The 21253-nt window shown below is 44.3% G+C and overlaps 1 protein-coding gene and 1 long non-coding RNA gene across 8 annotated transcripts in view; both read right to left on the bottom strand.

Annotated features, from left to right (window-relative positions):
• Positions 1-7006: 7006 nt before the first annotated feature.
• LOC121014570 (uncharacterized) lies at positions 7007-9635 on the bottom strand. Its single transcript, XR_005783276.1, has 2 exons — positions 9256-9635; positions 7007-7062 (listed from the first exon to the last, which is right to left on the bottom strand). It is a non-coding gene; the product is annotated as an uncharacterized LOC121014570 (long non-coding RNA).
• Positions 9636-14923: 5288 nt separating this feature from the next.
• The window catches only part of ZNF438 (zinc finger protein 438), a 172767-nt gene continuing 166437 nt past the window's right edge, over positions 14924-21253 (bottom strand). For all 7 annotated transcript variants that reach the window (XM_040451049.1, XM_040451052.1, XM_040451050.1 and 4 more), the window contains 2 exons: positions 17829-19647; positions 14924-16226 (listed from right to left, as the gene is read on the bottom strand). In XM_040451049.1, the coding sequence (XP_040306983.1) occupies positions 15605-16226; positions 17829-19647 (2441 nt within the window). In that variant the 3' untranslated portion in view covers positions 14924-15604. The remainder of the gene's footprint in view (positions 16227-17828; positions 19648-21253) is intronic.

Genomic DNA, 21253 nt, shown 5'->3' with positions numbered 1-21253 from the left:
CTGCACCAGGCTATTAGGTGGTATTTCAGTCTTTGTTCAGGCGCATTCGGGGACCGCATTACTGAGGCTGCCAGTCTGGAACCTTCCCAGACCACAACTCAGATATGGGGGAGGACGGCACGTTCTGTCCAGCCCCTCAGGCTGTCTTCACTTAGCTCAGGAGGCAACGACCTCCCTTCTGACCCCAGGGTGGTGCTGGCACACAGCTGGAAGGTGATTATCTTGAGAAGGATCCTGAAACCACATGTAACATCTGTTTGTAAATACAAAGGATGTGCTGCCATGTTCTGCGTGGCTACAAATGAGACAGCATTAATGAGAAAGAATGAGCTAATTATTGTTCATGTCACATTTTTTTTAAGGTTATTTATTTTTGAGACAGAGTGAGCAGGGGAGGGGTGGAGGGAGGGAGGGAGAGAGAGAGAGAGAGAGAGAGAGAGAATCCCAAGTAGGCTTTGACCCACCCAGATGCCCTGCTTACGTCACATTTTTTAAAAACCCACCACGTTTTGCTGAACTTTGGGGAAATGTCTAGAAGAAGCCCATGTTAAAGATTTATGAATTCACAGACATATGTGAGGAGCAAAAGGCGAAAAGAGAGGAGCAGACTGAGCAGAGCAGATATTGGTAAGGAACCTCCAAGCAGGCCCGGAGTCCGGGATGTCGGGACACTGGTGAGGGGCTGGTGGGCTCCTTCAGACTTCATCACAGTGGCTTTGCCCTTTGTGGTATCTCTGATGCTGTAAAGCTGATGTCTGACTACTTTGTAAATTAATTGTGATAAAAGAGATTGGCCTCTACCTCACATGCCAAAGCCTTGTTCTTTAGGTCCCAGAGGAAGATGCAAGAAACAAGCTCCTTTGTAAAACAAACATTCTGTGTAGCAAATCTGGGGCTTGCATTTATTGCTTCGTGGGGCAGAGCTGTTTCAATCCTCCAAAGCAAACAGACTGGCAACAATCCTCCTGGGAAGAGAAGGCAGTTTTCTTCTGACAACTCATTTGCTCCACCTTAATTATCCTGGAGGTTTTGGTTGTTGTTTGTTTATTTAATACCAAAGTCAGGGGGAAAGTCAGATGGAGTAAAATTACACAACGTTCTACTCTCTAGAGGAGAAACTCAGGACATTAAAGTCGTTTCTATAAACTGTCTGGGGAATCATTAAAACTAACTTTAAAACTAAGGAGACTTGATCAATGGCCTCTGTTTGCCAATTTCTGATCTGACAGCTTATCTAAGGATTGGCTCCTGCATTCAATCAGCCCAAATCCAGTTCTGAGGGAAGCCTTTCTCCCCCTTCTGACGTTTAAAACTGAGGTTTCATTTTCTGCTCCACCACGTCTTAGCTCCCCACCCCCTTGTGAACATCAAAGTGTCAAACTGGCTTCCTTACCAGGCCTGGGCCGCCCCGGTGCTGGGGAAGCATGCACAACTGGCCCCATGGCCCCTGTCTTTGTGGATTTGATCATTTTTCTTCCCTGTTTTGCAACTGTTCCTGGGGAATGCTTTTTCACAGCTGGCAAAAGGCACTGAGCCCCGGAGAGCTGACATGCCTGCTTGAGCCATGCCTGAAAAATGTGGCTCATCTTACGGCTGCAGTGGGAAAAATGCAAGAGTTTAATTGGTTCTGACTTCAGAATGCAGATCATAGTTTCCCCTGGAGGTGTGCGTTGCAAGAAACAATATTACCAGAGCCAGGTTCTTTCTACAAGGCTGAAGTTGATCAAGTTCCAGGATCGTTGGTAATGGGAGAAATGAAAGAGAGCATTCGAACATTTAATTACAATATTTTGTCATTGTTATATGACCAGCAACGTTACAAAATGCTCTTGGTGGCCAGATGCAGGATGTCTTTCTGTGTGGGAAAGCAGAAATGCTCAGCAAAAATGAAGTAATTGTAGGCACCTTTTCTTGTCTTTAATCTTTCCCAAAAGGGACCCATTCAAATAGATAATTTGACTTGATTGTTTTTAATTACATTGTAAACATTTCAAAAAAAAATCTAGGATAAAGGTGAACACAAGTCAGTTGGTAATAAAATTCAGGCTCCAATTCTTCTTGGATGACAGATGAAATGAGTTTAATATATTCTTGCTCTGTGGAAAACACGGAGCATTTAAAACTGCAAACAACTGAATTCAATTAGCAGACCTTGTTCAAAATGGCCTGGAGAACTGGAGGGCAAGGAACTCCAATTATCCACCCATTGTAGAACTGGGAAAGCCTCACAGTTCACGGCTGATATGAATCGGTGAAGAAACAATGTAAAATTGGTCCCTGTGTTTTTCCATCCAGCCGTATCTGGCAAGCCGAGCCACTAAGAGATTCAGCTGTTAACGTTTTCAAGCCCTCACCTTACGTAAGCCCTTAATTCATCAGAAAGATAGAAAAGCGGAGAAAATACATTCAGTGTTGAAAGATGAACTACTAACTGCAATGCTTTCAAATGCAAGCGAATCCCAACGGTAAAGTTCAATTCCAAATTTCCCTCCACTAATAAATCAAATCAGCCATTGTTGGTGGGCCTGTGCCCCGCTCACCACCTTGGAAGCGTTTGTTAGTGGCTGGGAGAAACCCATCCTGGGCTGACTTTGTGAATTGGTGCTGGTTTCTACTTTGGAGAAGGGAACATCCGTTTATTTTCTAGAAGCCTTCGCCTCAGCGTTCGAGGGATGCGTTTTTAGTTGCTTAGCGGGGTCAGTACTTCCATTGCCCTGGAAATGCATACCTTTCATTGCTTCAGCTGGTCAGGAGCGGGAGCCCTGGCGGTCTACCGCCTACCAGTCCTTCCTCTGTTGAACTAGTTGCTAATCAAGCTCTGGAAGAAACCGCACAGGGCCCTGGAGATTGAGGAGCACACCTTAATTAGGAAACCAAGATCCTTAGCGGGTTTTCTCAACTTTCATAGCGGGATGATTTGGACAAGGCGTCTAGAAGTTTATGAGAACTGACCTGTGCTCCGAGAGTGAGAGGGGCTGGGCAACCGAGTGAGAGGGAGAGCCCAGAGGTCCAGGCCGCACAAGGCACTGAGCGGCCCACAGAGCCTCCCTGGCCACCTCCAACCTGGCCTGCTCAAGGGTGAGCAGAAACAGAGGGTAAGCAAGGGATCAAAGGTCATTGCAAGAAATTGAGGCCTCCCTCCCACTTTGGGGCCTGATAAAACACCGTGTCACTGTCGGAGGAGGAGGGCACAGCCCTCCTTGTGGGTGGAGTGGAAGCACAGCAGGGACCTCCGACGAAATGGCTCCCTCGTTAGTGACCACGTGCAAGGGGTCAAGTGAACAGGTGGGCAGACCGAGGGCGAGCCCAGCTGAGCAGAGCGGGGCCCTGCCACCAGAGCAGAAGGCAGGCACAGAGGGCTGCTAGTGGGGAAGCAGGTCAGGTCCGGGGGCATCTCAGAGCCAGAGATGAGCTAGTTGCGTCCATAGTCCCTGGACAGCAGGTACGTGTCCAGGCCTGTAAAACCACGGTTACACCGTCAATATTGGCCTGAAAGGGGAGAAATACGGCAGCCCATGCAGTGTGGGGAGGGGTGAAGCTTCTTCATCCTACAGAGCCAACAGACTTTTTAGTGTTTGTTGATCTTTTCTGTCTTATTTTAATGGTCTTCTGAAAGAATTGTCCACTTAAGACGTTTTCTCAAAGATGTCGGTGATGAATCTGACAGAAAATACCAGGACGACTTAAGGGCTCTCGGCTGGCTGTACTGGCACCAGCGTCTGATCGCACCTAGTGGGAAATTGGCAGGTGTTAGCTAACAGTTGGGTGCCATTCCGATCAGTGCAAAAGGCTTAACTCCGACCTCACAACTACTCATGTCACCTGACTCACGGGGTCCCTGCAAATAGCACCTCCCAGCCACAACGCCTCAAAAGACAGCAGTTAGCCTGTTTTTCTGCAACATGGTCACATATGGTCACTTCAGGAGAATTAGCTCTTTCATCTACCCCCTCGATCTGCTCTGCCAGCAACTGAAATTCAGTGGCTTCTTCCCTGAAAGACTATTAATGCTGGCCTGTGCTGGACGTCTTACTGAACCTATTTTAAGTTCCTTGTTGTACTAGAAGGCCTTTTGCTGTTTCTGAATGGATTGCCAGTGACCCTGCAGACCCAAACACTTCCTTTCCACAGAAAGCAAACTGTGGGTCAAAACAGCATGATTTCCTTTCTACCTACGGTCTCAACTTTCTAGTGCGTTGCTCAGTATTGGGGTCCAGAGCTTTCTCTTCTGGAACTGGCCACAACGAGGCCAATTAGTGTCCATTATGGCAATGGATTTTGTGATGTGGAAAATTTCCCCACTGTACCTGGACTGAAATCCCCAATTAATCCCGCAGGACCCGGAAGAGCATGAGGCTTTTGTGAAACTGGTATAAGAATCCCCTCTTCAACAATAAGGCCCTTGGAGTTAACAACAGTTCTTGCTGTAATTGTTATTTTCCATGTTAGATGGAGCACATGCTTGAAGTAGTATTTCAGTGCACTGATGAAAACCAAAGCCAAATGAAAACATCCAATCAGTGGCTAATACCGGCCAATTTTCTTCTCTCCTACGGCCTTTTTATTATCAATGAGAGAGCCAAACTCTCTTCTGTCCATGTGCATATGGAAAAGTACAGTGTAGCTGCAGCACCTCCTAGGTAAACCCATCTGACTGTGCAGGCCAGTGACCCCCAGAGAGGGCATGCTGGGTGTGTGTTTCTTCATGTGAGCCTGCGCACTCAGGAGCTGTGTGTTGATTTGGAATATCCCCAGAGGACCTGTGAGTAGTTCCATAAACACTTTTTTGGCAACCTGGGACCCATTTAAGCTGCTATAAAAAGGGGAACCAGACCTATTTTCTTCAAGCCAACACAGAAACTGAAAAAGAGGGACCTCTGAGGAATACACATGGGGGGATGAATTAACTAGGTGTTACCTCTGAATGGTTTGGACCAAGTGACAGCCAAGCGAAAAGCAGAATTTTCCTCATCACAGTGGCGCTGCATGTCTGACACGGGGTGGGGGGCACTAGCGTTTGTTTGCATCAGTTAGAGCCTCGGCCTAATGTCAGAACATCTCCTTGAAGAGACAATGGAAGGATAAAGATCACTTTGAACCCCAAGAGGTCCTTTCGTTGGCCATGTTCTACCACTGTGACTCAGTTATACTGCAGGCCTAGCAAACGGCAGAAGGTTCTCTAGGAAGTGAGTCTGGGAGGAGGAGAGGGAGTAGTCATGTTTATATCTTCAGAAAACTAGCGAGTGTGGGCTTCTTAGCCTAGGACAGGAAAGGGGGAGCAGGTGGAGCATGGAGGAAGGCTGTTGGTTCAAAAGCTATCAGACTTTGTATCTTCTTCAGTGGACTAGATTTCTGCCACATCGTTTTATGTGACTGAGGGTAAGAAATGAGAGACAGTTGCAAAACCAACCCAAACCCCGAGTCAGCAGCTCTAGTCAAGTGAAGCTTTATAAACCGGTTGCAACCCCAGTGCCTTTCTGGGGTGAATCCCAGCTAGGCAGCAATGTCTCTTCATTCCTAAATGATGTCCTTGTCCATTTCCAAAGTGGTATTCAAGAGCCACCAGGGCATTGCTGGAGAGGCACCAAAGGCCTTTGTATTTGCCACAGGGTGTCCGAAATCCCTAGTTAGTCATCCATTTAGCTTGAGGTCACCCTTCAAAGGCCTATCAGATGCATATTCGTGAAGAGAGAGGAGAGTCACCCATCATGCCTCTGGCAGCACGGACCTGAGCAACTGGGTGACAGCCCAGAAAGGCCAAGATGGCATAGGGGTGGGGACAGAAAATCTGAGGTCTACAGCAGTGTATTGCAGATTGTATTTCTCTTTAGTGGGTCATGAAATCAATTTAGTGTGAAGCAAATTATTTATTTATCTATTTATTTATTCATTCATTCATTCACTTATTTATTTCTGGTTGAGTGTAAATTTTCTTTTATTCATTTATTGTTTAATAATTTATTGTCAAGTTAGCTGACATACAGTGTAGTCTTGGCTTCAGTAGACTCCCGTGATTCATCACTTACATACAACACTCAGTGCTCATCTCAACAAGTACCCTCCTTAATGCCCATCACCCATTTTCCCCACCCCCATCAACTCTCAGTTTGTTCTCTGCATGTGAGAGTCTCTTACGGTTTGTGTCCCTCTCTGTAACTTATTTTTCCTTCCTTTTCCCTATGGTCTTCTGTTAGGTTTCTCAAATTCCACATATGAGTGAAAATATATGATAACTGTCTTCCTCTGACTGACTTATTTCATTTAGCATAATACCCTCCAGTTCCATCCATGTTGTTGCAAATGGCAAGATTTCATTCTTTTTTATTGCCAAGTTATGTTCCATAGATATGCCACATCTTCTTTAACCATTTGTCCGTTGATGGACATTTGGGCTCTTTACATAATTTAGCAATTGTTGATAGTGCTGTGATAAACATTGGGGTACATGTTCTCCTACAAATCAGCACTCCTGTATCTTTTGGATAAATGCTTAGTAGTGCTATTGCTGGGTCAATGGGTAATTCTGTTGTTAATTTTTTGAGGAACCTCCAGACTGTTTTCCAGAGTGGCTACATCAGTTTGCTTTCCCACCAACAGTGCAAGAGGATTCCCGTTTCTCCACATCCTTGCCAACATCTGTTGTTTCCTGAGTTGTTAATTTTAGCCACTCTGACCAGTGTGAGGTGGTATCTCATTGTGGTTTTGATTTGTATTTCCCCAATGATGAGTGATATTGAGCATTTTTTTGTGTGTCTGCTTGCCATCTGGATGTCCTCTTTGGAAAAGTGTCTATTCATGTCTTCTGCCCATTTCTTCACTGGATTATTTGCTTTTTGGGTGTTGATTTTGGTAAATTCTTTATAGATATTTGATACTAACCCTTTATACGATATGTCATTTGCAAATATCTTCTCCCATTCTGTCAGTTGCCTTTTAGTTTTGCTGATTGTTTCCTTTGCTGTGCAGAAACTTTTTATATTGATGAGGTCCCAATAGTTCATTTTTGCTTTTATTTCCCTTGCCTTCAGAGAACTGGAAAGGCAGCAGCAACAAAGCCCAAGACTAGCAGAAGAAAAGAAATAATAAAGATTAGAGCAGAAATAAACAAAATAGAATCCATTTTTTGGGATTTGGTAGAACAGATCAATGAATCTGGTTTTTTGAAAGAATCAACAAAATTGATAACCCCCTAGCCAGACTTCTCAAAAAGAAAAGAGAGAGGACCCAAATAAAGAAAAGCATGAATGAAAGAGGAAAGATCATAACCAACACCACAGAAATACAAACAATTATTACAGAATACTATGAAAAATTATATGCCAACAAACTGGACAATCTGGAAGAAATGGACAAATTCCTAAACACCCACACACTACCAAAGCTCAAAATAGAAGAAGTAGAAAATTTAAACAGACCCATAACCAGTGAAAAATTGAATCGGTTATCAAAAATCTCCCAACAAATAAGAGTCCTGGGCCAGATGGCTTCCCAGGATAATTCTACCAGACATTTAAAGCAGAGTTAATACCTATTCTTCTCAAGCTGTTCCAAAAAATAGAAATGAAAGGAAAGCTTCCAGACTCATTCTATGAAGCGAGCATTACCTTGATTCCCAAACCAAAGACCCCACTAAAAAGGAGAATTACAGACCAATATCCCTGATGAACATGGATGCAAAAATTCTCAATAAGATATTAGCAAATCGAATTCAATAGTATATTAGAAGAATTATTTGCCATGATCAAATGGTATTCATTCCTGGGCTGCAGGGCTGGTTCAGTATTTGCAAATCAATCAACGTGATACATCACATTAATAGAAGAAATGATAAGTACCATATGATCCTGTCAACAGATGCAGAAAAAGCATTTGACAAAATATAGTATTCTCTGTTAATAAAAACCCTCAAGAAAGCCGGGATAGAAGGAACATACCTTAACATCATAAAAGCCACATATGAAAGGCCCACAGCTAATATCATCCTCGGGAAAAATTGAGAGCCTTCCCCCTGAGATTAGGAACACGAAGGGGATGTCCACTCTGACTACCTTTGTTTAACACAGTGTTGGAAGTCCTAGCCTCAGCAATCAGACAACAAAATGAAATAAAATGCATCCAAATTGGCAAAGAAGAAGTCAAACTTTCACTTTTCGCAGATGACATGATACTCTACATGGAGAACCTGAAAGACTCCACCAAAAAACTGCTAGAACTGATACATGAATTCAGCAAAGTTGCAGGATATAAAATCAATGTATACAGAAATCGGTTGCATTCTATATACCAATAATGAAGCAACAGAAAGAGATATCAAGGAATTGGTCCCATTTACAATTATACCACGCACCATAAAATATCCAGGAATAAATCTAACTAAAGAGTAAAAGATCTATACTCTGAAATCTATAGAAAACTTATGAAATAAATTGAAGAAGACACAAAGACATGGAAAAACATTCCATGCTCATGGACTGGAAGAACAAATATTGTGGAAATGTCGATACTACCCAAAGCAATGTACACATTCAATGCAATCCCAATCAAAATAGCATCAGCATTCTTCTCAGAGCTAGAACAAATAATCCTAAAATTTGTATGGAACCACAAAAGACCCCAAATAGCCAAAGTAATGTTGAAAAAGAAAATCAAAGCTGGAAGCATCACAATCCCAGACTTTAGCCTCTACTACAATACAAAGCTGTAGTCATCAAGACAGTATGGTATTGGCACAAAAACAGACACATAGACCAATGGAATAGAATAGAGACCCCAAAATTGGACCCACAAATGTGTGACCAACTACTCTTTGACATAGCAGGGAAAAGTATCCAACGAAAAAAAAGACAGTCTCTTTAGCAAATGGTGCTGGGAGAACTGGACAGCAACATGCAGAAAAATGAAACTGGACTACTTCCTTACACCACACACACAAATTCAAGATGGATGAAAACCTAAGTGTGAGACAGTAAACCATCAAAATCCTGCAGGAGAAAACAGGCAACAACCTCTTTGATCTCGGCTGCTGCAACTTCTTTACTTGACCTGTCTCTGAAGGCAAGGGAAATCAAAGCAAAACTGAACGATTGGAACCTCATCAAATAGCCAGCCTTTAAACAATGTTAGAACATATTGAAATGCAATGTGCATTATTTCGTACACTGTATTTTTATGAAGTCAAATTTTCATCTGGATTATAGGTATCTGCATCTGTATGTGGATCCACATGCACACTAAGTTAAAAAACTGTTTTCTCACCGTGGATCACTATCTGTTGGTAGTTAGGCAGCAGGGCAAAGTTGAGGACATCTGTGTGTGCCCCAAAGCTGAGGGGTAAGACAAACTTTTCTTCCTTCACAGTTTGGCTGAGGCATTCTGGAAAGAGGAGAGCTACAGCTTAATCTGGTAAAGCCATTTTTTTCAATTGGAAAAAATAAAATGTAGCAAAATATTTCAGTAATGCAAAAGTGTGTCCCTCTTTCCCATCTCTTGGTACCCCTTTCCTGACATGACCTTCCAGAAATTCTCTATGCACACACAAGCATCTATAATAATACATCTATCTCGTCTCTTTCTTCTTCCATTTATTTATTTATTTATTTATTTATTTATTTATTTATTTATTTAAAAAAACCCTTTTTAAAGTTTATTTATTTTGAGAAATAGAGACAGCGAGCAGGGGAGGAGCAGAGAGAGGGAGGGAGAGAGAGAATCCCAAGTAGGCTCCATGCTGTCAGCACAGAGCCCGACACAGGGCTCGAACCCACAAACTGCAAGATCATGACCTGAGCCAAAATCAAGAGTCAGATGCTTAACTGATGGAGCCACCCCGGTGCCCCACTTCCTCCTTTAAAAAATAAAATAAAAATAAAAAAATAAATAAATAAATAGCAAACAAGAGTGTGTTGTACACTGTTCCATACCTTGCTTCCTTCACACATTACATAGTTGAGCTCATAAAGTGCTACATCAATCTTTCACTCTAGATGGTATTCCATCATATGGTGCGCTGCAGTTTTGCTAAACCAGATCTGTGGACGGTTGTGTACGTTTTCTACTGATTATCAACAGTGCTGCAGTGAACATCCTCATCCACCCGTCTGTGCACTTGTGCGTTGATATCTATAGGACACATTTCCAGAAGCAGAGTATCTGGATCAAGAGGTCTGTGCATTTTAGATTTTGATATGTCAGATTTCATTTGCTCCACTGTGATTGTACCAAAATATTACTGTCATTTTGCTCTGTGGGCACTGGATCCAGGAGGCGTGCTACCCTCATAATGAGTGCCCCGTGGGGGCTTTTCATCATCAAAAACCTCCTCGTGCCACATCCTGACACAACAGGACTGCCCTCTTGCTTCCCCCATCCCCACCCTTTACTTCAAGAAAGAATAAACCCCATTCAAAAGACTTCATCTTCTTGGATATTTTAGCTTTCCTTGGGTGTAACCATTGTCCAAAAGGCTTGGCTCCATGAATATCTTATGAAAAACTGAACTGTGCTTTAATTTGGATTACACTAGGAAAAGGCAGTGTTTTAGTTTCCTACGAACATATTCCTAAATACTACTTCCAGATACAGACACAGCTTTGGGATAGTTATGAAGGTCCTATGTTTGAGCTACCTGGGCCTCTTCCATGGCCAAATTCTTGTGCTAAGATCTGCGTTGCAACTCAGGAAGTAGTCAGATCCCACTCACTGCTGTTTCTGCAAAAGCCTATAGAAGATCTGGTGGTCTCTACCTGAGACTCCTAGTTGGAAATTAAAATCATATTTAATAATACAAGGTGAAATCTGTTACTTGAGTAGTGCTTAGTGGCTGTTTTTCTCGTCAGAAATGATCTATCATGTTAACTGCTTGTGACTTTCTTTTTAGAACATACCTAAAGAGGTAATATAGCTGTCCTATTGTAGGCGAATTCTTTGCTGCTAAGGTAACAAAGCAGGAGGAGCAGGAGAGCAATTCTGAAGGTGGAGGCAAGTTTCATACAAACAAATAAAATCCTGATTAGCTTCATATCAAAATTAGAACAAATAATCTTTGTTTCTCTTGAGTTGTCACATTTGGTTTCCTTCCATAGATAGCGATTTTTCCTAGGGTTAGGCAACACATTGAAACATTTTCACACTTCAGAGTATGGAAAATGTGATGTACCACTAAGCTAACGTCTGCACGCTGAACACAACTTTAAAATATGCTTGCAAAACTGTGGCTATAGTTTTATTATGGTGATAACCATGACCAAATAGGAGATACAATAAACATTTCACCTCAAAAGGAACATTCTCGAAGAGATGGATATAGTTAAAATATATATTGGATTGCACCACAAGCCTAGATAAGCTGCTGCTTGTCTAATGTCAGGGAAGTCTGTATAAAGTTGAAGCTAAAAGCCTGTTCTGTTAAATCCCAGTTCATCTCTACCGGGGCATTGTTTCTCAGGAGCTCAGTGAAAGCAGGAGACTCCATAAAGTATGTATCTAACAAAGCATGTCAGCAGCTCGAATGGAGCAAACCAGTCCAGATCCGAGAATTCTAATAAATAAATGAAGTTGAGCATTTATTGCCAACAATCATGTCACTGGGGCCACAGAAAACTGGAGCCGTGCAGCTGGGAGGCAGGAGTGTGGAGCCAGAGAAGGTAATGGAACGCGCCCAGGTTTGATTATTTATGGCGTGCTGATGAAGAGACAACTTTCCATATGAGGAACAGCTTAACGGAGGAATAGTCGAGCTAAACCAGGAAGAGGTCCAGAGAAAGAGAGAGTAACAAAAGGGGACATGAATAAAAATGACAGCTAATAAAACAATACAAATCTAAAATGCTGTAACTTTCAGAAATAATTTAGGGCCAAGAGAAAAGAAAAAAGTCCCGTTTTGCTGGCTTTGGGACAATTTTCCAAGAAGCAAAAGACATTAAGCAAAATGAGTGTGCTGAATTTAAGACCAAATTTGCCTCTATGCCTTCCTAGCTGTAAGTTTGGTTATTCCTGAAGCTGGCTTTATTCGTAAAAAGGGAAGTGCCAATTCCATTTGTATTTAGCTAACATATCCATTTTTTCAACAAATGTTTATTGAACATTATTCCATATCAGGTACTGGACCCTCTGGGGCTGCGTGCTGAACAAAGACACAATCCCCGCCCTCCAGAGGCTTATGGTCTAGTGTGGGAAGTGGACAAGTCCACTGTCAAGTTCAAGACCCGGGGGTGAGCACTGCGGTGCTGGCCAGATCCAGGCCAGGAAGGGGCAGCCTCAGGGAGGAACATGAGGGCCAAAGTAGAGCCCAGAATGGAAATAACTGAATGCCACTTTCTGTATAAAGAAACACTTGGCAGCCTCCATGTACTCCAGATCCTACTTTGATAACTGAAAAATTAAAATACACTTTTTATGCAAAGATGAAAATTTCTATGGTTCTCAGTAGAGTTTTCATTTTTGAATTCTGGACTTGAGACCTCCGTGAGCTGCTTTATTTTTAAAACTGTATTATTTTTTTTTTTACTTTTATTTGCATTTACTTTATGTAGAATTTACTCCCAGGCCATAGGTTTTTGTTCCTTCAGTTTCTTCCAGGAAGTCTTTTTCTTCTGAGCAAAACCTTTTTTTTTTTTTTTTTTTTTTTTTTTTCAACCTCCTCTTCTGGTTTAGGAATACTCTGTTCTTTTTCAGTAAGGATCGTCTTAGCGTGGCAGGAGAGCTCATGTATGGGTTAATCCCACCATGAACCCTGTAAATTCTCCACTACATCTTGGGGGGGCTTTGTTCACCTGGATGAGCTCAATGACCAGAGACTCTACATCTAAACCCTTAAGTTCAGCATTACTCTGCGGTTTTAAAGCATCTGCAGTAAAAACTCAGCACGTTTTGGGCCACTGACCCTGTGTCCAGCCCCACTGTTTGGCCTGGGCACAACTACCAAATCCACCATTGTCGCGACGGAATGGCACACGTTGCTTCTGCAAAGTGACATCTTTCGCAGGTACTTTCAGGTACTGTCATGTGACCTTGGATACATGCGTATAAAGTGAACATGAAGATCTGAATCTCTTCATTTGCATGATTTTGTAGGGTTTTCTGGGTCCAGTGAATGGCGGACCATTTTCAGAGATCACCTCAGGCCGCTTACAGGAAGAGCCTACCTGAGCCGTTTTAAATGGTCTTTCTATGGTCTAATACACCTCTTCTCCAAGGGTGGCCAGAAACATAATAAATATCAGCCCCCGGTTACTGCGAGGCCCAAGGCAGGAGCATCACTCACTGTGCACACACGAGGGAATGGAGTCCTGGACAGGTAACGCTCTGAGGGTCACACAGAGCAGCACGTTTCTACACCTCACTGCCTGTGGGTCAAGGATGTAGATTGGGACCATACCAACAACATGTCTGTGTCCAAGGAAGGCTCATCAATGAAGACCCACTGGCTTATCAATCTGAGCTGTTCCCAGAGCCTCTTTAGCTGAATGACCCTCTCTTTCCTTCCTGCTCCCCAGTAGGAGTCCCTCTCCGTACCACTCCAGCTGAAGAAGCGCTCTTAAGGGCCAGAAGCCCCTTATCTTGGGTGGCAGCAAGACCCTTCCCACTGTAATGCAGGGGAGTGCTTCTAGAAGCTGAGAACTAGAACATTCTATTCCGAATGAACCCACACACATAGGCATCCAGTGAGGCCCTCTGCACTGCACATCTCCTTTTCTCATAATAAGAGCTTTCTTAAAGATGAGTGCTGACCCCCCTGCCCCCCCCGCCCCAAACCTATGGTACAGGGCCCTGATAAGGGGATCCAGTCAGGGCACCTAATCATGAGCCAGTCACACCCTCCTACCTGGGCCCGTGCCCCATTCATAAGTCTCTACTTTTTACAGGCTGTCTATACCCTCGGTGTTTTGCTGTAGGCAAAACACTGGCTGTAGGCAGGTGTCTCCACAACCTGGTGGACTTCAGAGTTTCCTTTACTTGCTGTGTGGGGGCACTCTCCCCCACAACTCTGCCTCTGTACATACTCCAGACCCCCTCCTCTGCCTTGGCCGACTGGCTAGTATTTCAGAAATACTGCTTAGTATCTGAGGACTGAGTAGTCTACGAATTATTTTATAGTTTGAATTCAAGTTTCATGGTTTGAATTCAAGTAGTATTCTTGGTTGATCTCACTTTTAGTGCCTTCAGACCAATCTTCCCAAAAGGTGCTGCACTGAGTGGTAAAGTGGTTTCATTACTAACCTGGTTCTAAAAATATCAAACAGTGAAGGTCTGATATGATCTCTTTCAAACTGGGTAAAGCACGATGATCGACACACCACGGCAGCAAAATCTTTCAGAGATTTCCACGCCTACCCTCATAGTCTCAAATTTATAAAACTATTTGCAAAAAGTCAAGAATTGACTTTCTGGAAAATTTGAGCCAAATCGTGCTAATGAACACTTTCTTTTAAAATAAGACATTAAAAAAAAAAAAAAAAGATGACTTAAAACCCACTAGCTTATCAATTCGAATTCAGTTCTTCCTGGTTCGGCAACTTCCTGTAGCACAGAAACATGTTGTGACGACGCCTGGGCCATGCTTCAGGCAGACGGGGCTGGCCACATGCACAGTACTTTCACCCAGAGGCTGGAACCTCAGCTGGACGACTGCTTAAACTCCCCCATTCTAAGAAAATGATTTTGCAGCCAGGATGTCCAGGAGCTCCAAGTGGCAACTTTTCTGGTTCCCAGGAATTTAAGAGGCAATCATTTACTCTTGGCTTTCAAAGAGAACCCTGGGCTTGAAAGGCACAGTTGCATCGAAAATTGATCAGCTAGTGATGACCCTGTGAAGCTTCTCGGGAGGGAGGGAGAGAGGTTCAGACACCTAGCCATCTGGGCTGAACTGTCTAGCACACTTTCCAGGTTGTAAATTTCCTGGCCCGAAAGACTATTTGAGAAGAACTTTTAACCAAAAAGTGGTTTTTTATTAGCTGAAGTACTAAAAAATGCTTGATTACTTTGATATGGAACACTACAGCTGTAAGACTTACCAACATCTAATCTTCAAGGCAACGTACATTTAAGAAAATAGCAAAAATAATGGAATAAATCCAGGAAACATGGAATTTTAAATTATGGTAGATGAGAACCTTATTAAATGTACTGCTCTACAGCCTATTCAAATACACCAGAGAATTTGATAAATATCAACACCATACGTGTGGCTGAGACTGGCCTGGCTCACATTTGTCTGTCTACTTAAACAGCAAACAGCTGAACAAAATGATATATGCGCACGCTCAAACACACTGAACACTGTACTTGAAGAACAGCCTATATAATTTTTTACATTTCAATTGCCAAATTTTGGTCTTTTTCTTTATTCTCAAAGTCTAAGACATTAATGGTTAGTACATAGACTTTTAAAGTAAAACTGCATATGGTTAGAAAAATATACACAAAAGGCATATATATATATATATTTTGTAAGAAAATAAAACTATGTACAAAAATCACTTGTGCTCATTAATGCTGATCCTAATTTGTCTGACTTTTATAATTAAGCACCACCATAAAAATGCAGGGCTTTGAGAGAAAGAGAGAGCAAGCAAGCAGCATTCTCTTTACCCCCACCCCCAAGATTTCATTTCTCAATCTCCCCGGGAGGTCCGGTCACCCCCTGGCTAGAGAATGCATTTAAAATCGTCCACAGCTTGGGAGGGTCCTCACAGTTGTGCTCTTGTTCCCAGTGCTGGAGGACTTCTTCCTTCCTGGCCAGCGTCTGTGCACAGAGGACACAGTTAAAGCCTGACGGGTCCCCAAAGAGGAGGGTGTGGGGGCTGGGACTCACAGAGCCCCGGGGGACTGCCCCTGGCAGCGGCTCCCTGGGTCCCGCTTGGGCTCCCTCCATTTTCCTGAACCTGTCCACATCAGTGTGATGATGAAGGCACAGCTGCCTTTTCAGCTTAGGAAATGCATTTAAGTCCTCATCAGGGGGAGCACGCTTGAGTAGCCTCCTTCTCTCAGGATGTTGTTTCCTGAAAGGAGCGGTGTGTTTCACCAGTTCTTCCTGAGCTCCTGTGCTTCCCGGTAAGATCTCCTCTTGCAGCCGGCCCTGAATTTCCTCTCCGTGAACGTAAAGTAAATGAAACTTGATTTCAGCAAAAGACTGGGCAGTGATCTGACAACGGCCACATTTGATTTGTAATTTGACTTCATCCGCCTGGGTTAGGAGGAGGTCCTCTTCTAGGCTTGACTTGTTTTCCCTGAAAAGGGGGAAAACGGTGTGTGTAAGATTTCACGCAAAACATAACTGGAACTTCTTGTTTAGGGATCCAGAACAGGCCCAGTGAGGCAAAGGACGGGGAACGGGGGAAACGGCACATGGGAAGCGCAGACCGCGGTGGACATCGACCGTCACTCCCGGTTGGGGTCACACCATTCTCAAGCTACCAGCCTCCAGTGAAAGAGTGTTTCCCTTTCTATCTCTCCCCCAGGGGAGCTAACTATTCTTTGGTTACCAGCTAGGTGTTATCTACTCCAGAGTCAGGTAGTACCAAGTGAGGCACCATAGGGACCCGCTTTGTTCAGCCACACCACCCACTCGCTGCTGCCCTTCCTAACCTTGAGCACTGAATGCAGCTTGGACAGTTAACCTAAACATCAAAATGTACTACAGAAAACAATTCAGAAGAGAGGTTTCTTTACGGAGGCTGCTAGATGTGTTAATAAAAGGCATAGACAGGGGCGCCTGGGTGGCTCAGTCGGTTGAGTGTTGACTTCGGCTTAGGTCATGATCTAGTGGTTCACGAGATTGAGCCCCACGCCGGGCCCTATGCTGACAGCTCAGAGCCTGAAGCCTGCTTTGGATTCTGTGTCTCCCCCTCTCTCTGTCCCTCCCCTGCTCACACTCTGTCTCTCTCTCTCTCTTTCAAAACTAAATAAACATTAAAAATAAAATAAAATAAAATAAAATAAAAGGCACAGACATATCTCAGTGGATAGGAACGTCTGAAGAAAAGCAGAGAAACTCTAGAAAAGCCAGGAAGACAAAAGGCAGGCACCCCTGATTTTAAAATGAAGGTGGGAGCAGAAGCCAAAACTGAACAGAAAGTATTGAGAACAATTAGGACGATTAAGAACAATGAGGAACAGAGAACATAAACTTAGAATTGTTTAATCTTCATGGTGCTGATGACAGTTCATTTCAGTGACTCTCCCTCCATCATCCAGTGGAAAGCAGGTGGACTGCTGGGGTTTCCCTGGCAGACCCATTGCTCTAAGCCCAGCCTGCCAGGCTTTCAAACTACAGAGCCCGCTTGTTCGTAACACCAGAAATCAGTACCCGCACAAGGCAATGATGACACGGGAAATGTTAATCTGGACTGACAGGAAAACTAGTGCAAATGTAGAGGGCTGGGTCTGGGACCTGAAAGTATGGTCAATATGGGGGACGCGGAGTCCCTACCATGGGTCAGACTATATTCTGGGGCAAACAATGACATTTAGATATAAATTCTGTGGCCACAAGTTTGGGAACATTACTTGTAGAGGGTACCAGGAACTATATACAGTGATATTTCCTATTTCAGATGCAAAAATCCTCTCTCACTGTGACCCCAGCATACCGCAAACTGGTGTCTGTGCCCCGGCTAACTGGGATTAGAGGAATTAAAAAATCATCACTGCTCAGAAAGCGACAAGAAATGAGATCACTCTTCACAGACATGGAGGAAGAGGTAACGACCTTCCAGAATGTTGATCTGAGGAATGTTTTTACAGATCCATCTTTCTGAAGAGGAAATACCGCCCTGTTCTCCAAATCCAAGCACCCCTTGCTGCCAGGCCTCCGTCCCCTTAGCACTCACCTCTCCACGGGTCCCTCCGGCCCTCGCGTGGTCAGGCCTCTGTTCTTTGACACGTCCCCCGGCTGCCTTTCGCCGGGGGAAGGCTCCGTGCTGATGACAACCCGGTGCACTTCTTTTAGGTGGCCGAAGTAGACCCTGACGTGGCCAAACACTTTCGCACAAAACTCACAGCACACGAGTTTCTTCAGACGGTTCTCCGCGTGATGGAGTTTCATGTGTGCGCTCAGGCTGCCGGGACGTACATAGGCCTTGCGGCAGACTCGGCAGCTGTAAGGCCGTCTGTTAGTGTGTGTGTTCATGTGGTCACGAAGGTGCTGTTTGAACTGGAAGTGGTGGTTACAGACGTGACACCTGTGCCACGGTTTCTTAATGCCGGAGAGTCCGTTTCTCAGTGCAGAGCCAGGCTTCGGGGAGGTGCCGCTATCCTGCCTACAGCCGGGATACTTAGGGCTGAAGGGACTGTTTAACAACATGTCCTGCCCGAGGCTGCCTGGTGTCTGGGGCTGGAACACGCCTGCAGGAGAAGCCAGGGGAGCCAAAGCAGACACGACAATCACAGGCTTGGGCATAATGCTGCGGTATTTCTTCAGAGACCCTGGCTTTTGGTCACTGGATTCTTGCGGATCGGCTTTTACTCTTTCTTTACTATCTTTACACTTACTAATGACACGTTTCCTCCTTTTTCCCTGAAATGCCAAAATTTCATCTGGTACCTTTCGTTTTCTTACTCTTCTCTTTGCTGCCCCACCACTGAGTTTTGCTTTGTGGCTGAGATCTGGTCTGGTGGCCGCACAAAAGGTACTTTCACAGGGGCTCTGTGGAGCAGGTGTCTTGCCGAGCATCTTGGTGGCTGCAGTAAAGCCCTCTGGGATGGAGGATGCCTTACCACAGGCTGCCCTGAGCCCGGGCACAGAGCCATCTGTGAGGCTCACGTCTGACTGGCCTCCACACACCTCCGCTGTTCTCCCTCTGGCATAGGGCAGGATGGGCAGTTTACCTCTGGGGACTGGAGAGATCAGCTGAACTGCACTGCTGAAAACAGCTGGTGATAAAATGGTCATGGCTTTTGTAAGATCAGCTTGTTCTCTCCGTTTCCCACTGGCAACGGGAGAAGGTTTACTGCAGATTTCCTCACTCGCCAAGGTTGCTTTCCCTGGAGTCACTGCGAGGCCCGGCTTGGCTGAGGGCTCTTCTGGTGTGGACACCATCGGGGTGGCAGAAGGGTTCAGATCTCCATGGTCGTTGGTCCCTGGGGGTGGAGAGTCTCCGGGGCCACCATGGTTGGTCAGTGCCGCCATGCTGATGCTGGACGGGCCTGGGTCTAGTGACAGCACTTGCTCTGATTCACCAGGTCTGTGTGGGGGTTTGGGACGGTCAGGTGGGGAGGGGGACGTTTGGGTTTGGGCAGGAGGTATGCCAGCACCACTCTCAGAGGAACTCCGAGTGGGTTTCTTTCTCGATCCTTTGTTATTTCTTGGGGGTTGGTATCGAGGAATAGGCAGCTTCAGATTTTCAGGCAGCGCCAGTCTGGGTTTCTGGATTGGCTGAGCGGAGGCGACATGTGGCAGAGCGACGAGAGAAAACGTCCCCTCCTGTCCAGCAACCTGCATCAGAGCGTAATTTTGGGTGGGCACCCCCAGAGGCTTGGCGTTGATGGAGGGTCCTGGATTCACCTGATCAGAGAGTGATGATGAAGGGCACGGCAGCACTCTGGATGTCAGGACTTTGGGCATGATTTTTGGTGCAATGGTCCTAAACTGACTCTTATTCTGCAAACCTTTCCCACTCTGAATCGTTCCAGAAGAGATGTTGGACTCACCTGCAATGACAATGGCAGTATAAAAAGTCACTCTGGTGTAACTGTCCTATTGTGGAGAGTGCAAATAAGCATCATTTCCTCTGCCTGTGATGCGTTCCAAGGCTCACCCTTGGCCTTCTGGGCAAATGCCTGTGTTCCTCAACACCCAGCCTTAAAGTCAACTCCCGTTCACCTTCCCAAGGACGGATTATTCTCTGCTATGGTTCCAAAGCCCCCAGGATAACATTTACCACTTTCCACAGTAATTTATCTGTGTGTCTTTCCTACTCAACACAGAGATTCTTGAAAGTTGGACTCTGTCTTTCCCATTCCATATTCCACGTCCATCCTCTCCACGTACCTACTTCCGATTCCTGGTCTCCTTTCCTGCCCTCCCGAGCTGCAGAGACTGTCCTCTGGTATGTTCTGCTGTGTATTTCATTTATTTTATAGACATATCTTGTTTTCCCTATTAAACTTAAGCTTTGTGAGCATAAAGCTTCTATTTAATTCAGATCCATATTTCCCAGTGTATCTTCAGTGGGAAACAAATGTTTCTTGTATCAAGCTCCTTTCTCACTCCCTTTCAGGACGCACCATTTGACCCACTGGCCGGTGCAGTTTGTTTTGCACAGTGGAGGAATTTCCACACTGAATGCTAGCTTTGTTGCTGTTTCCCGTGTGACTTGTGAATTTCTTCTCACACCTTTCAAACTGTTTATGTGTGCTTTTGCAATTAAATCACCAGCATTAAAAAAGCTGATGTGACACCTTAAAAAATGTTGAATAAAAACAAAATGATAGAAAATGGTAAGATACAGAGACAACATAAAAAAGGCATGAATCACGTAAAAAGCACCTGCTAGGACACTAATAGGTACAATTTTAACTGATATAATAACACTTCCAATTCCTTATTTACTAGGTTAACTGAAGACCAAGTACAACTATTCTCAGAGAATAATTAAGGCAACATTTCAATGCACTGCTTCTAAGAACTGAATCATCTTTTATTCCCTGAGACCTCAAGGCCCAAGGCCTGGCTGCAGTAAAGTTCCCCTTTTCTAAGTTCCTCATTTCAGCCAAACTTTACTCCCACTCACGCTTGCTAGGTACCTACACTATTCGAGGGATTGGCTATGACAGGCCCACATCCCCTTTCTAAAGCCTTTGGGGGCAGATGTATTTTGCAATTTACACTTTCAAATTTTAGAAAAGTAACGAGATGCATAAGCCAAATGTTAAGTAACACCCAGCAGGGTCTGCAGAGCATCCAATTTAAACCTACCACCACTTCTGTAGTAAAATACAGGAGTATTTGCAAAAAGTGGGACAAACGGAGGGTTTTTAAAATAGTCTTGCTCTGTTCAGGTTTTGCCTCTGAATGAGCTTTGGTTTCCAACTTTTGATCACATTTTCTGTTTTCTGGGCTTTTGAGAGTCTGCAGCTGTGGATGAAGGACTGAAGAACTCTTCCAGGGATCCCAACGATACAAAGATGAACAGACACAAGTTCTACCTTAGGAAGCTGGCAATCTACTTCCATCTACTGAAACAGACAAAAATTTTAAATCAGCCTAAATTTTAATGTCTACAGTTACTGAACTAACAATTTTAGCAGAAGGTTG

The sequence above is a fragment of the Herpailurus yagouaroundi genome, unplaced genomic scaffold (genome assembly GCF_014898765.1).
Source record: "Herpailurus yagouaroundi ecotype Mexico unplaced genomic scaffold, PumYag 203, whole genome shotgun sequence".
NCBI lineage: Eukaryota > Metazoa > Chordata > Mammalia > Carnivora > Felidae > Herpailurus > Herpailurus yagouaroundi.
The sequence above is the reverse complement of the archived record's forward strand: the minus strand, read 5'-3'. Positions and strand labels throughout refer to the sequence as shown.